Source organism: Aricia agestis, chromosome 10 (assembly GCF_905147365.1).
Source record: "Aricia agestis chromosome 10, ilAriAges1.1, whole genome shotgun sequence".
Taxonomy (NCBI): domain Eukaryota; kingdom Metazoa; phylum Arthropoda; class Insecta; order Lepidoptera; family Lycaenidae; genus Aricia; species Aricia agestis.
In genome coordinates this window covers 2,757,198-2,774,974 of record NC_056415.1, presented here as the reverse complement: position 1 = coordinate 2,774,974, position 17,777 = coordinate 2,757,198, and the positions used below count along the sequence as shown (strand labels likewise).

General features: G+C 36.4%; 1 protein-coding gene across 1 annotated transcript in view; it reads left to right on the top strand.

The window, feature by feature from the left end:
- Window positions 1-17,777, top strand: part of LOC121731330 (serine/threonine-protein kinase DDB_G0283821) — a 181,108-nt gene that overhangs the window by 142,172 nt on the left and 21,159 nt on the right. Inside the window, exons 4-6 of the mRNA XM_042120724.1 lie at window positions 2,244-2,341; window positions 5,588-5,748; window positions 9,480-9,667. Coding sequence (XP_041976658.1) covers window positions 2,244-2,341; window positions 5,588-5,748; window positions 9,480-9,667 — 447 coding nt within the window. The remainder of the gene's footprint in view (window positions 1-2,243; window positions 2,342-5,587; window positions 5,749-9,479; window positions 9,668-17,777) is intronic.

Genomic DNA, 17,777 nt, shown 5'->3' with positions numbered 1-17,777 from the left:
CCGCTCCTCGAGTTTACAGCACAGGACAAAGCAATAGCGCCATTATTTTGATTGTGACACCAAACTTGGAATGTGTCCAGAACTATAAACCGGCCAAGTGCACATTGAGCAATGCTTTTAAAGTTCCGTAGCTGCAAGTTTTTGTTCAGTAATGGAATTTAAGTACAATCTTTTTGGTATTCAGAATAGGTAGTAATATTTTATATTAAAGCTTAATTATTAAACTATCAAAAAAATTTTTTTTGAGTCTTTAGCCTCCATTTTCTTTGTAATTTCAAGTAATCTTTTTTCTGTTATCTAACTTGCTAGATTTTAAACTTAGCCAGTAAATGATATGAATGGTGGATTAGATTGTAAAAAAAAATATATAATTTAAGAAAACTATAAATAAAAAAATCAAGCATATAAAAAACCTCGCAAAATTTAAAAGTACTAACTGCAAAAATCTTAGGTAAGACAAGCTATTGTTATCAATAGTTTCTTAAAAGCCTGAAGCACACTAAGGCGCCGAGGCTGAAAAGCTCAAATTTAGGTTACCCAACGTAAAGAGTCCCTTGTCAACTCTTCGTTATGCACGCCATAACGCGGAAATTGTTGTAGAGCTGGATTCTGAATTTAAAAATTCAAATTTAAAATATTTTACTGTCAGTAGCAAAAAGTTTGAATAGTTTCTTTATTGGCACTAGTGTAGTTTGCTAAAGTATTCCTTGTACTATTTAGTATTTTATAGAGAATTTTTAGGCAACAGGCATGACCTAAAAGTTTCTACGAAATGTTTCATTATTCTTTAACTCACGTAAACTTACTTTAAGTTTTAAGTATGCCACGCACAAAACATAAGACGATTCCGAAAATCTGGTGATTTCGTAACTGCACGCCGTTGTGTGTACTAATGCGTTTTGACGTATTTGGACAAAATGTGGCATCTTTGGATCTTTGGCCATAAGTTCTTATAAAATTTGGTAATTCTATATCTAAGAAGATCTTTCCTACGCAATTCATATACGATCCACACAACAAAAGGAAGTAAATATAATCTTTTATTGTAGTAAAAATCCACAAAAAACATTATTTCGTATGTTTCAGGTCCGCAAAATTTGTCCTCTAGTTCCTTTGCCCACAATTTTGAAAAATACTAACTTTAAACTACCCCTGTAACTTGTAAGGTATGCGCTATCTACAGTACATTCTAAGTTATGTTACCTCTTCTACCAATTACCATCTTTATGTCAAAGGAAATAAGGGTCATTTTATAGAATTTTGAAGGTAATATACTAGATGTACTTACCTTGCGGAGTTGGCTGTCATCCAAGGGACTGCATTGTGGGTACAATTTACGAGTTTCCCAATTCCCTGATCTCGGCGAATTCGCAATGATAACTGGCGAATATTTATAGTGTATTTGACAGTTACATTTTACAGTATAATTGAATTAAACATCATCTATCTCTAGTTTTATGAACGTTTGTATCCTGCACTGTAGTACCTGTAATCAACAATAAAAATATTTTATCTTCCGTAATAGTAGAGTGTGCCGACTCTACTCGGTGTTTTTAGTTTCTGCACCATTCTGTACTCTAGTCTCCAGCAGCATTCTGCCAGATTTATAAAATTATTGCATAGGTGTTTTAAATAAAAATTAGTACTATTAAATATTAGTACTATTAAATATTAGTACTACTTGTTATACGGTAAAATTATACGTTGCGAATATAATGTAGGTAATTCAAATCTCAAACAGCTAATATCTATTAGCGGATGAGATAATAAAACAAAACAAATATGTGTTCAATAACTCACACGGCCGTCGAGTTATTACTTAATTTAAATTAATTATAACTTCGACCATTGGAAATGCTAATGGAGGTCATTATTTAAATTAATTGTTCGTATCTGATATCGTCGGTTCAATAAATAAAATCGTGAATGCACACCACCCACTATTTGAAAATATTAGAATTTAATATGCAAATTGCAAATGTTATCCGAACCGAGTAATCATTCTCACTATGTTTGATAACTGAATTTTATTGAAAGATTCAAGAGATTCGGTGTTTTCTTACTCATTAATTAAGGATTACATTGAGGTTTACTATATTTTAAAATACAATTTTCAGGGTCCTAAAGCCTCCATTTATGAAAAAAAAAACTAACTTATTCAAACTATTACTTACATAATTTAAAGTATAAGATATTTTATTTTATATTACTTTTAAACTAAACATAAGTTTATATTGTTTCAGGTGACATAGAAGACTGTATCGTAACTCCAGCATATCAGGGGCAGTTCACCCCTTTACCTGAAGCACTATGCGACTGTATCATGGACCTCACGTCACAGGTAAGTAGACTATTAGCTGATGATGATTATAAGGTTGATGATGCTTTTGAAAGAGTAGGGTTCAATCAAAATAATCACACTTATTAACCATAAAATAATGTCATGTGGTTGTTCTATCCTTTTTTTTATGAAATAAGTGGGCAAACGAGCAAACGGGTCACCTGATGGAAAGCAACTTCCGTCGCCCATGGACACTCGCAGCATCAGAAGAGCTGCAGGTACGTTGCCCGTAAGGGAATAGGGGAGGGTAGGGAAGGGAATAGGGTAGGGGATTGGGCCTCCGGTAAACTCACTCACTCGGCGAAACACAGCGCAAGCGCTGTTTCACGCCGGTTTTCTGTGCGAACGTGGTATTTCTCCGGTCGAGCCGGCACATTCGTGCCGAAGCTGCATGGCTTTCCCACGTCTTCCACACAAAGGTAAATTATAATAATTGTGAAGTTAATTTTATTAATATTAAGGCCTCTTAATATTTCACTGACCCTGAGGAAGTGAATCACCATTAACGGTAAAGCAATTTTGTTGCAAATCTGTGTACGTAAATATTATTGAGCACAATTACCATATCTTGGAATTAGGGCACATTTTTGAGTAAACTTTAAGAGCACGTACCAGAATGATGGCTCTTGGCCGTGAAGTATAAATACCGTACCGGTTTCGTGCCAACCGCGATGCATGTCCTAAGTTATTCCGAGAATCGCCCAATTTAATATACTTGGGAGGCTGAATGCCAAAAGTTAAATCTTTAGATTCAGAAATCAGAGGACTTGTTAGATTTTTGAAAAGATAGGATTGTACGCCAAAAGTTGCTGAGGTCTTTACATTAAGAAGACTTTTTAGCATTTTAAAATTGCTAAGCCATTTCAGTTACAAGATTGTAGAGCCAAAAGCTGCTAAGGTCCTTAAATTCAATAAAGCCCGAATTGGAGCCTCGCTATCTATAGTGGATGATCCGATTGAAGTTTCGCTATCTATAATGGATGATGCTGCCTGATTGATAAAAATGTAAATTACGTGGATGTTTGCCGTTTCGAAGTTTGTAATATCTAAATTCTAATACTTACAAGTTTTTAGTACTTCATTTACCTACTAAGTACTAGCATCCCAGAAACTATCCAAGAGTATCTGTATTCAAACGTTCGCTGAAATTTAATTTATTCATATAAACGGTGCATGTGGGTGTTCTGCAGGGTAATACATCATACACTTTGACACGTATCACTTGTGTCACTGAACTGGATCTTGAGAACAAGAACCGGACACGGTTCCGCGTGAGGTCGCGAACTCTTTTTTTCACACCTAGTCAACTAGCACGAGAATGTGCTCAAATCCGCTTCGCAAGGGCGCGGAGACGGAAACAGATTCAAATCAGCGATCTAGTATCTAGAGATTCTCATGAGAACGAAGAAATTGTTGTGAATGAAAGGAATCTTCTGGAAGCAAACATTATGAATGTTAAAGATAAAGTCAATATTATGTATACACTTGAATTTAAGTAGGAATCTGATGTTAATTCAAACAAAGGGCTTGCTTCTTCAAGTAGGTATAGGTACCTAATACATAAATAAAATATTCTCAAAGCAAATATTATAAATGTTAATGGTGAAGGTGTGTATACTGTAGAATGCAAGAAACAATATCATTTTAATTTAACAAGGGACATTATATTCTGAACACAGACAATGTCACAATATTAATAATTTCAGAGCACTAGTTCTTGTTAATGCATCAGCCTAAAATCAAATTAGCAAGTCAATAGAGCATTCCATTGGTATCGCGAATTTGTCACCTAATTTCGTAACCCAGTCATCGTTACAATAGTAATATAATCCTGTTATACTTAAATACCAGACGTGGGCTGATACGGCCTTAAAAAGGTATTTTGGTTACGAAACTTTTTCTGATATTTTATTGATCGCTTTTCGCATGAATGCAAATGTAATTGATGGCAAAGTTGGTGCATATTTTTTCCCAACAACATTTTACGTAGATATAAAGATATTATAATATAAAGCTGCGCAGAGCTTTAATTTTTAAATTTCCGTGCAAACTGCTTCTGTGGCCAATAAAACTGTGCTAAGTACCTAATTATTCAACTAAGTTATAATATTACTCTAAGACAGTCATACGTATTTGTTTATTATACGTATGTCAAATATATTTTCATTAATAGTAGGAACCTTCTACAGATCTATAAATATCCTTCAAATCTTAACTCCTTACATTGGGAGTTAGCTTATTGCAGCTAAGTTCTTACAACACATGAAACAGGTGTTGACTAACTCACAATTTTAGCCTGTCACATCACTATTTGACAATCGATTTAGTCCAACTAATTTATCGACTAGTTGTCCGATGCAAATCGGAACCGGTCGAACTATGGATCGCGCTCACTAATGCAATCTGTATGCGCCTATCTACGCACCTTTCTCTGGAATTCCTGAGACAATGTTGCCTTTATCGCTCATTTCGATTTTATCCGGTACACCGTACAAGTGACAATAGTTAAAATTACGGTGCACCGATAATGAATAAGTTTTCTTTATCGTCATCATTAGCTTAGATCTCTATTAATAGGAGAGCAAGATATGGCTTCGAGTATATTTATTCACTTCCATATTTGCACGCAACGTTTCGGGTTGCTTTAAATCTATTCATGCCCATACATTTTCTACTTGGGCGAGTTAATGTCTGCTATCGATCCTTGCATCTTAATTTATGTCTTAAGTTACAGTAAATTGCTCGCTCCATGTAAAGTGGTATTAATCATTCTATTGATTTTTAGCATCTATCTCAGGGACAAGGCCACCTGTCTAAGAGCATGTTGTATTAGGAAACCCATAATTGCAGGAAGCAATCAATGCAAATAAACACATTGTTACAAGTCTATGATCAAACAAGTAATTCAAATGATGACACAAATCGGAGACCTTCGCGGGTCGCACAAGGAGATCGAGATAAGTTTTATTAATCTATATGATTCAAGAACTTGAGTATAAGATCATCAACATAAACATGACAATGAGACAAAAATTATCTTGAGTCCTTAAATTAAAAGAAAGACTGGGTTTAGTTTTTATAAATTATATTAGTTACACTAGTTTAGGTTTTCAACGAGCTTAGACCATCCAAACCATGACTATGAACAGCCAGTCACAGAATTTTACACTTATTTAAAGTCTGATCATTGCAGCCAAAAGGGTTGTTATAGCTCAGTATATTTAAAAGACAAATATTTCCTTACAGGGTCAATCAGCGACATTGGAGAGCATACGCACCTCCCTGTCCGCCAAGTTTCCGTCCATGCAGACCCCGTCGGGCGAGGTGGTGTACGACACTCTCGCGCAGCTGATGCAGGAGCGGAAGATCTACCAAACCTCGCGGGGATTCTTCATCGTCACACCTGAGTGAGTAGTAATGAAAAAAATTCACAGCACCTCCCTCCTCTCCCACCTTGCCTATGCGTACATTCGCATGCAAGAACCAGGAACCTGTAAACACCACCACCACACAAGCAATAATGTTAGCAAATTCGTGCGCGTTTCGCCCCAACACCGGCGCATCCTCAGGATGCTGGATGTGAGTAGTAATAGTTTAATCCGAAAAACAGACTTAATATTGATATATTAGTCATAGTAAATCAACAAAATCTCGCTAACTGCGGGAAAATTTCGGGAGTTTTAAACTTCATACATACTTACTTCATTAAATTTTAACAAATTGTACACGTAATATTAACATCGTTGCTAATAGTAAAATTTAAATTCTTAAAAATAAAACGTAACAGACACAAGTGTAAGAAGTCTCATAAAAAGGGACATTAAAATTCGGATCACTAAAGATACCGACAGACTTCTGAGTAAACAGAGCAGGTTTACTTCCATGAATCAAATTTGCGGTGCTTTGTTCAACAAACCGGTAAGGACTTGGAATACTAAAATAAGTAGAATTGTCAAGACTCCAACATTACGCTTCCAGAAGAATAATAAAGTTAGCTGCCACTTCATGTATACCATATATAACGCCTCCGTGGTCTAGTGGTATAGAACGCGGCTCTTAACTCGGAGGTCGTGGGTTCGATTCCCACGTTGGAAACATGTTATTTCCAAGTTTGGTTAGGACAGTGCAGACTGCAGGCTGATCACCTGATTGTCCGACAAGTAAGATCCATGCGTCGGATGGGCATGTAAAAAGTCGGTCCTGCGCCTGATCTCTCGCCGGTCGTATCGGTCTTCCGTCCCACTGGGTTATGAGAGTAAAGGAATAGAGAGTGCTCTTGTGCACTGCGCACACACTTGGGCACTATAAAATTACTCCTGCGTAGCTGGCCTGGTTTCAATGAAACCGGCCACCGTCACCGAAATTGGTGTGGGAGCTATTATTATTATTATACCACACGTGTTGGCTTTAGTAGGCTAGGTAATTATAGAAGATCAAAAACATATCCCATCGGTAATATTTAACTTCTAATTTTTTCGTCTCACCAGTAACTGATAAAAATCGAAAGCAATCTTTTTGACTCGTTTTTACAACACTTTTATCTTAGCTTGTAGAGAAATTTAGAGAGAGCTGATATGACACAAAGATAGCGTACTTAATTAAAAGGATAAAATTTTTCGAATGCCTTTGACATACGAAAATCGAACTCGTACGGAAAATGAATTATGCTACATTAAAATAAATACTATAAACACTGTTATTATACAGTGTGTAACAAAAATAAGTGATAATACTTTATGGTGTGTACGTGTTCCTTGTATTATCACTTATTTTTGTTACAGCCTGTATAAATAACTGTAAGTGAGATAGTTTAGTTTATAAAGCTGCTGCTGTTTATGTCCCAGGCTCCAGGCCTAGGACATAAAAATCTTAACAAAGTTTTAATTACTATGCTTCGTAAGACTGACAAAAACAAGCATTGTTTAACAACACCCGAAGCTGAGTCACAAGTCACACTCCATTTTAAGATGTCACCTAATTCGGATGCATTACGTAAATCGGAACGCACTGTGCGTACAGATGAGCGCGCCATTTTTGGTGTCAAACTTGACATTGCTACCAAAATGGCGGCTTTCGTTCTAATTAAAATTTTTATGTTAATTTTTAGCGCTTACTTATTCAGGTAAAGCTTTTAAAAACCTATTAATATACTTTCCAATAACATTAACGCAGAGATAGGAAATAATTTTGCTACACTAAATTTACATACGTTCTTACGACAGCATCGCTCCTAATTTTAAAATTAAAATCAATCTTGCTTATAATTTACCCACATAGGGTTGCGTAAAGCGTGTGGTTGTCTGCAATAGTATTTTACATTGACGATCTATCATGCAAGTATTGGGATAAATGTCTTACAAACACGATTAAGAATTACGATAACATACACCATTAATTGTTACACTTGCTATGAATAATTATTTTGTTGGGATAATAGACTGGTTTGAAGAGTTTTGCAATGAGTCTTTTCATCATCTTTTCTGCACCTCCTCTAGAATTGAAGAAAAATATCTAGAAATTTGAAAATGAAATTTTACCGGAGGCCCAATCCCCTACTCTTTTCCCTTCCCTACCCTCTCCTATTTCCTTCCCTACCCTCCCCTATTCCCTTCCCTACCCTCCCCTATTACCCTATTTCCTCTTAAAAGGCCGGCAACGCACCCGCAGCTCTTCCGATGCCGCGAGTGTCCATGGGCGACGGAAGTTGCTTTCCATCAGGTGACCCGTTTGCTCGTTTGCCCCCTTATGTCATAAAAAAAAATCTAGATAGATGTCAAGCATTTTATAGGTCTACCAGAATTTGATGGCATTTTTTGTCAGCAGATTTTCAAAAAATATCCTTGATGTATATCCTTGATCATTGGATAAATTTTTATATTTGCATGTTTAACACACAGAATTAGCCGCTATAAGACAAAAACAGAATCTAAATGTTTTATTCGCAAGTACCCCGGTAATCGGTATTGCTAGAGTTAATTTAACTCTAGCAATACCGATTAACTAACTATAACTGCCATATAACTGATATGCAATTAATAAAAAATATTATTTATTATATTCATGCAATTTCAAATTACTTATGTGGTTATTTTTGTCAAGATAGTTGGAACTTGGAACCATAAGATAAAGTTTATTCTCGAAAGTGCTGTGGCGGTACCCACAACTCGCCTAACATTCCTGCATCGCGCTATCGAAATTTCGGAGAACGGCAAGATATATACAACGTCTGAAATAACGTCAGTGGACTTCGGCCTGACCGAGCATGCTATCTCGCTCGGTTGGAAGATCTTCCTTTTCGGCCGCCACGAACAACGTTAAAGTGCAATTAATGGATAGAATTTTATGGCGTAGCCTTTTTATAGCAAACACATTTTATATTTCCTGCATAAGAGATAGGTGTTTAGTTATTAATATGAAAGCAGTTATAATATAAATATGTTACGACGATTAATGTCGGGAATTCAACTTCGCCAAAGAATATTTTGGAGTTCTTCGTAATAAATAGTCGTTCTTTTGAATTTTTTATTTATATGATCTTGTTTTAATTCCCTTCGAAGATAAAGTTATATTTATGTTGAGTACAATATTTATTATTATTAAAAACACTTACATCATTGCCTTTATCTATAAAGCTCTTGATATTTAATCGATTTCCATAGAAGGCTTTACTACTCATGGTATAAGAATGCCCACAGAATAATTACTCAAAATATTAATTAAGTACATAAAAATATTATTACCGAGTATATGTAATTGATACGTAATTATTATAATTACATTATTGATCAATGTCCACATAACCTGAAATGCGGCTATGATAATGAACTCAACTTTCAAGTTTTTTTGCAACATCCCATATTGTGTCTTTTATTCACTTAATATATTAGGCTATTTATCCTTTATTATTATTATTATTATTCTTATTGTTTTTAATTCTTAGTCAATTTCAAGGCAATAAAGAAATATCGTTAGCCTAAAAATAACACCATCTTAAAAATAATGTTCATTGAGACATCCGTGGAATACGCAAAGATTTTCTGATAAATTGGTGTATGTGATCTAATTTTAACGATGTCATCTACATAAATATCCTTAATGAACCTTTCAATTATTACCATTTCTCCGTTTATTTTCTCAGACGTCGTCGCTCCCGTTCCCGCTCGTCTTCCCGGCACCACTCCGCGGAGGAGGAGTGTGGGTCCCGCACCATCCTCATGTCGGACCAGGAGGCGCTGCACCAGCTGTACGGCGAGATCACCACCGTGCGGGACGGCGCCGTCACCCACCAGTGCGTTCAGACCAACCTCGCCGACGTCATCTGCGGCGGTGAGTACACTTGTATAATACTTCTCGGATTTTTTTTTATGAAATAAGGGGGCAAACGAGCAAACGGGTCACCTGATGGAAAGCAACTTCCGTCGCCCATGGACACTCGCAGCATCAGAAGAGTTGCAGGTGCGTTGCCGGCCTTTTAAGAGGGAATAGGCTATTAGGGGAGGATAGGGATGGGAAGGGAATCGAATAGGGGAGGATAGGGAAGGGAATTGGGTCTCCGGTAAAATGAAGCGCTGTTTCACGCCGGTTTTCTGTGAGAACGTGGTATTTCTCCGGTCGAGCCGGCCCATTCGTGCCGAAGCATGGCTCTCCCACGTAATATGATAATATGATAGATGGAATGTTTTCATGCCATATGAATTGAAGTAAATACCTTCACGACGGGAAGTAACTGAAACTCCACTCAGGAAGAGGGAGTGAAACAACATTTAGACACATGTCAGTTGACACTGTATCTATAATCCTTGCATCTTTATAATTATTGTTAGTAGCATTCAAATCCTAAGAATGCCTTAAAATTTAAAATCTATGAATATTACAATTTACAATATTAGCTGTTCCGGATTTTATATTATATTATAAAGCATCGAATGATAGGGTACCCTAATCCCTATCATTTGCCTATCATTCGATGCTTTAGCTTTAAATATGGAACAAACTTGATCCTTACCGTACTTTATTTTACCTTTTAAATTATTGTAAAAATATGTGCTACCTTGAAATATAAAGTACGTTCCACGCCAAATGTTGCCAAAATATATTATTCGAAAATTTTCACCGATGGACCGAAGATTAATGCAATATATTCTGATCCAAATATCCAGTAAACTATTAGTAAAATATTTGCCGGATGAAGGCCCAGCTAGGTCACGAAACTGAAAACGTTTTCATTGGCCAAATCCAAATCCGCCAATCTCAAAACTGCAGCTCTATTGAAAAGCGTTTATGCTAAATAGAGATAAAGGCTAAATTCGCTTGCTTTTGGATCAGCGCTGAATGTGGGGCAGCCTGCAGTGGCCTGATTCCATGTCGCATTGCACTGTCCTCGGTTCCTTGATTTATTATTGATCTGTTGATCCGCTTAATTAATTGACCAAAATAAGAATGAACTTGACCTGACGGCGCGTTCACTGGGAATGGTGTTCGCGAAATGTATGCAGATTAAGGTGACGCCACGTTAAAGTAAAAAATCGTTTTGGATATGTTTTAGATCGCTTGTTTTCTATGAGAGGCTGGGCCGGCCTCTCGTAGAAAACAAGAAATGGAACAGCAAGTAATGGAAAGGCCGTAAGCCGTAACTTATATTAAGTAATTTAAAAACCATAAATATATTTAATATAAGCTATGGGCAAATTATAGTGTATACTTGAACTAATCTATGTACAAATTTTGGAAGCTTAAATCACTCTCCTCTGTTGGCAAAATAAGAATCCCTGTTTTATAGAGGTATTTTTGATTAATTATTATGTGTTATAAAAGTTGACCAATCGTGTTATGCTATGGGTAATTCAAAGATAAAGACATAATGTATACTGAGAATGAACTTTAATTTCTTAGCTTTATAGTCATTGTTGAGAAAAATCGATATTGCTGGAGCCAAATTATCAAGGCTCATTAAAATCTGACACGTAAAGTTAATGGACGTTTAATTAACTATAATATGCCGTCCGTATAATCAGTCACGTTCTTTTGTTATCACCAGTTATGGTAAACATAAACATTAACAAAAATAACTATGTAATGTATGTAAATAATTATGTAATGTATCTATATATAAATACGTGAGCCGAAAACTTAGTATCCTTTTGACGAAAAATGGGGAAACGTAGGTGAATGAAATTTTGCACAGTTATAGTTTATATGGTGAAGGAGTGCATCGAGCTAATATTATTTTGAAATTATGTTTTTATCATTTTTTTTTAACAAATAAAACATTACACACACTGCAACACACACTAGGAAAAATGACAGATTTTTGAGTGACAAGCCTATAAGTATTATATACGAGTTATTTATGGTTGAAATCTTTTGACAACAACTTGACAAATTGAAAATGGATTATAGTTTTTTTTTTAATCTTAGATAGAATAGATACTATTAGACAATGCTTACACGGCCAGTGTGAGATCAGCTGAGTCAAATATAGGTAGTAGTCCTAATGTCGTTGAAACGGTCGAATTTCGACCATTGGGCGATCTCTAGTGTAAATAATTATGAAACCATCTGATTTGTATAATCTACAAGTTTGTCTGAAAAACTAATCAAGTCTTCATTACAGACATTGGCAAACGAAAAGAGAATCAACAAACAAAAGCTCACGAGAATGCATTCCATTGTCCTTGACTTCTCAAAGCTTATCTACGGATTTATTGGAATGAAAACTGTTTAGTCCGCTCGCAGCTAGCTATTAGATAGACATCTTTCATTTGGCACAACTCCAAAACGGAACTATACCAGTTTCAATGTTTTTAAGTTATTGAACTCGTGTTCCTTGTGATGACGGAACTGTAATGGCTGACAGGCTACAATAAGTTTGTGAATTATTGCAGTTGTCATAAATAAAACAAATTGCTCATTTTAATGTAAAAAATAATCCAAAGTTACATAACCAACGTTGCGGATACCAGTCGCCGCTGGAACACTTACAGGGCCGTAACTTTTAGCCCTCAGGCAATAGAAGGAGTATTCGCTCGACGTCGGTCAATAACAACTTGCCAATTAGGGTATGTGGAGTGCACCACCGTTAGCCCATCCTTTTATAGGAGAAGCCCTGACTACGTATCTTTAGGCTTATCAGCGACTAGATAAATGGCCGTTTTGATGTTTCCCACCGATTCTCTAATAATTGGAGATGATGCTATCTGAGTTTCTCGTCCTACTTCAGTCTGTTACATTTGCATAGATCCTATAAAGAATATTTATTGCATTCGTACGTATCTGTTGTAGCTATCAGCGACCTTTATCGTTAGGGTTAAGTAACCAAATAAGTATTAGTGGTTAACACTTGAACATCCAATTTTCAATTGCATAATTCGATTAAGTATATTGTTTTCCTGCACAGGTAACAAAACATTTCCAATCGCTTTATAATCGGTTTTGAACATTTATCGTTGCTCTTCAATTTATGCCCAATCTCGTGGGACAGCTGGCCACTGGCCAAGTAGTTAACTATAATGAAGTCATAAATGACATTGTAGATTTACAACATTGGCCATTTCTAAAACACTTGTTTTGACATTTGCAACGAAAGGCGTAATATATAAAATACCAGTAAAGCATGTTTAACCTTTTGGCATTGCAATAATCGTAAATTTGCCCACGGCCACGCCCACGCTATATCAATTTCAGTATTTTATATCCTTACGCGATTTTTATTAAAACTTAATAAAAGGTTGCTAGGTCATGGCCAAAAATTCCCAAATTGGAATTTAGTATTTATTGACAGTTTAGAGTAATGGTGTCAATTCTGTGTGGGTTCAAATTGCCACATAGCACCAGTTAAAGCTCTTTTCGTAAAGCTTTGCAAGTTTCAAAGTATAAGACACAATTAATAATAGCCGGTATTAAAACAGTTATTACTTTTGTCGCATAAAACAGATTATTAACAGTTGTTATTTTTGTGTAACACCGTTACGATCCCACCACTGCCACCAGATATTCCTTTGTTCAGGGGCCGTATCACGAAACCATTTTGAGACAATCGTACGAGAATGCAGGACGCAGCATTCTCGTTCGATTGTTTGAGTCTCAAAACGGTTTCGTAGTAGGCCTACAAATTGATCTGTGACATCGGCGCAGGCGCAGGTACCAAAGGTCCCGCCGGTCGCACGGGTTCGTGACTTCGCCAATTTAGCCGGTAACTGTATACAAACTACAAAGCACAATAAAACAAAACGCTTAGATCCGTTATATTGAGATTGTTGGCCAGCTTTAATGGATATTAGATCTGCCCGCTTTCTTATTGCATGATTTTCCATCTAAGGATAGGAAAATTCGCAGTATAAAATAAAAATAAAATAAGTATACAATATTATTCTATCAGTGACTTCGTACCTAAAGCAATCAAATAATTATTATTTAAATAATCCAAGGCCACATAATAGGTAAACATAAAGAAAACATTTTCTAAACTAGACCTTAACTACAAGCAATAAAGTTCCATAAAATCAAAAACAGATCAAAGGAAACTGGAAAGGCGGTTGTTCTAATCAATCTTGAGCATACATCTCGACAAGGCATTATCGTCTTTAATCACCGGTAATAGGTGTTATGACATTGATTAATGGTCAGTAGCAGAGTACTGCTTTACGAGATACGAAGAAAAACTTGTTAGGGCAAAAACAATAACCTCATAGGGCTGTGACTATCTCGACACTGTATCATTCAGTGTACTTAATGAATGATGCAGTGATAGCACCCAGTGTCGGTTTTAGCATTACCATTTACCAGCGCCACGGGGGAAATTTCTTCGGCGCCTAGGGTGCCGGTAATACTATAGCTGGTAAGGACGCGGGGCCCCTTTTTTTGCGTTCGATTCGGTTTTTATCCAGCGCCCTGGACGGTCGCCCAACGCCGCTACTGGATACCACACTGATTTATTATCATCGCAGGATAGTCTGGCCCATTGACTGATTTGTAGCTTACCGCTCTTTTTATAAGAATTACCTTTGTGGTAGAAATCATTTTTACGAGGTCAATCAGCGGATCTAAATACTTTGATGTTTTTTCTTTACTCATTAATTACTTGGGAACAAGTTTAAGAATGTTTGTAGGTTTACTAGCTCTGATACTTAAAGATATTATGTAGAACTGCTTTTCGATGTGCATACTTAAGAGCAATTACAATCCATGATATAGAGCACTATAACAGCGTACTAAATTTACTTTGTTTTTAAATCAGCTCTTTCATAAAATTTCACGCAGCATAATTACAATAATAATCAAATATTATCATTACGATGTTCCTGAAACAGTTAAGCCACAGTTAAGCCATTCTTGATTCTAAAGATGTCAGTGACGTTGACATTGATAACAATTTACCTAATCTAGACGTAGTTCATTCAGTATCGTAAATCGATGCAGTAATATTAGTAGGGGAGGTAGACGACCAAATTTTTGTCCAGCGGTAGCTTAATATTTATCAATCAATATAATCAGCGTCAGTCGCTGCACCCGTGGTGGGATGTTAACTGAGAGTATTTCAAAAAAAATAATTGCGAAAAGTGATTTTATACCGAATGAAATTTTTATAGATGATTATTGAGGTCATGCTTAACCAAAAATGCACCGTCAGCCGTATCGCAGACAGGGGATTTAACGTCAGTCGCGTTACTGAACTATGTTAATTTTTTTTTTTTTAATAAAATAAAGGGGCAAACGAGCAAACGGGTCACCTGATGGAAAGCAACTTCCGTCGCCCATGGACACTCGCAGCAACAGAAGAGCTGCAGGTGCGTTGCCGGCCTTTGAAGAGGGAATAGGGTAATAGGGGAGGGTAGGGATGGGAAGGGAAGGGAATAGAGGAGGGTAGGAAAGGGAATAGGGTAGGGGATTGGGCCTCCGGTAAACTCACTCACTCGGCGAAACACAGCGCAAGCGCTGTTTCACGCCGGTTTTCTGTGAGGACGTGGTATTTCTCCGGTCGAGCCGGCCCATTCGTGCCGAAGCATGGCTCTCCCACGTATGGAAGTCATTTCATACCGTACAAAATTTATACAGGTGAATGTTGATACTTTTTTAATAATAAAGACCACCGTCAGTCGTTAATATGCGGGTGGAAAGTAATTAATTCGATAGTCAATATTTGTGAAGAAGAATTATATACATTTTACTTTAAAAGCGCCATCTGTTGTTATACTAAAACTAAAATAGCACCTACCAAACCTAAACGTGTATAATCTAGATATGACCTTTATTGGGTGCGAATTGGGATATTTTTAATGTCAATTCAACACGATTTCCAACAACAACTTTGAGAGATACTTTCAATTTTTATTCCACCCATACTGCAGTAGCTGACGATCAAAACTCTTATGTATTAATAGAATAGTATTATTGTTACAGTTTTCGCTCGGTATGAAATGACTTTTTAAAATGAGCACGACCTCCCCTACTATATAGAGTGCGTGCAAATTCCAGGCCATATAACTAAATACGGCGCGGCGCCAGACACTCAGAAATGTAATATATTCAAAACATACGAGTATATTTATTGTTATAGAATTATGCCATAAGAAACAGGATATTATAAGGGCAGGCGTGTAAGGCCTAAAGGATATAATATTTGCAATCAAATTCCGATAGAAAAGATTAAGTAGACATAACTATGCAATGTGGTAAATAAATACAAAACGATATGTATAATCGACGTTAATTGTATACATATACATATTATGTTACCGTTAATGTGCGTAAACCAGTTAGACTGCAGATTAACAAGGTATTCTGCAGATTATCTGAGTGAGTCAGTTAAAGTGCAAAAAGTTTATTATATTATTGTCATTAAATTACATATAAGTACTCGTTTGAATAAAACATATTATTTAGTTTAAAAATTAACTTTTTTTAAGAATAAAATATTAAATAAGTGTATAAATTAGTGAATGTTATAAAAATGTAATAGGTGTTATTGTCAATTGAAGATATAAAAGATCAAAAAGTAATGGAAAGTGGAAAGTAAGAGGAAATCATACGAAAATAATTTGAAGCGATGACTTAGTACAATAAATGTGGAACATCTTCGAGGAATTCGATAAACAATTTAGTTTCTAAGTCAAAATGCCGTACCAAATGTGATTACCTCGTTAGTCGTTAGAGCAGCCACGCGAACGATTCCGATTGTTTTTTACCCGACTGCGTTTGAGAAGTTTTTTTTTTATTAAATAAGGGGGCAAATGAGCAAACGGGTCACCTGATGGAAAGCAACTTCCGTCGCCCATGGACACTCGCAGCATCAGAAGAGCTGCAGGTGCGTTGCCGGCCTTGTAAGAGGGAATAGGGTAATAGGGGAGGGTAGGGATGGGAAGTGAAGGGAATAGGGGAGGGTAGGGAAGGGAATAGGGTAGGGGATTGGGCCTCCGGTAAACTCACTCACTCGGCGAAACACAGCGCAAGCGCTGTTTCACACCGGTTTTCTGTGAGAACGTGGTATTTCTCCGGTCGAGCCGGCCCATTCGTGCCGAAGCATGGCTCTCCCACGTATATGTTCACAAGTTATGATTTTCGAGTGTATGTAAGTATTGAATATTTCTTTGGTGCTCTAGCCTACACGGCTTTTAGTATTAGAACTTCAGGTTTATTAGATTCCTCGTAGGAGTGATAATTACACCAGTGACTATTAGCTCTACCTTTTTTTAATCAAAATTAACTCAGTTTTCTTTTTTATTGCCACTCTATTTAGTCCTACGAGTTACTCCGTTAAACTAGCAGGTAGTTACTTAATTTAATGCCAGTTATAAGAACACATTTTTAAGCTGCCTCCTTGCAAATTGTTTCCCACATCTTTTACAGCCTTCTAATTTGCAATTTTCTGCCCATACATGGGTTTCCTTAGAAAGTCCCTCACATTGAACTGATTTAGATTCTTATTCGGAATGCGAACCTTTATCTAAATCCCCGGTCACGCGAACCGCATGTTTTACTTTACTTTATTATTTGAACTAATCGTAAGTCGTCATGATGGGACGACATTCTTGCACTGAAATGTAATGTTTATTGGCGCCACGAGCAAATTTATTGGCAGTGGAACAAATAACATACAAATGGAGTAACAACTGCTATTGTTCGTATATCTTTCATGATATCTCCGATCTGTCCTGCGATCTGGGCTTGAAACGATCTATTAGTTCAGGTTCCGACTTCCGTGGAATATTTTGAAATTTATTTGATTAGCAAATTTTGGCATATGCTCATCGTAATGGAAAGCTTTTCTATTTTATCATACGTTTTTACTATATAGGTGTTTTTAAAAGAACGTGTGTTTTAACACGGTATTATTGTCATGCTATACTGTTTTTAATCGATTGCTCACAAAAACATTTTCGATGCCTGTTGTAGAAAATAAGGATTAAGGTTACAATAATTTCTACTGCCTATGCATTTC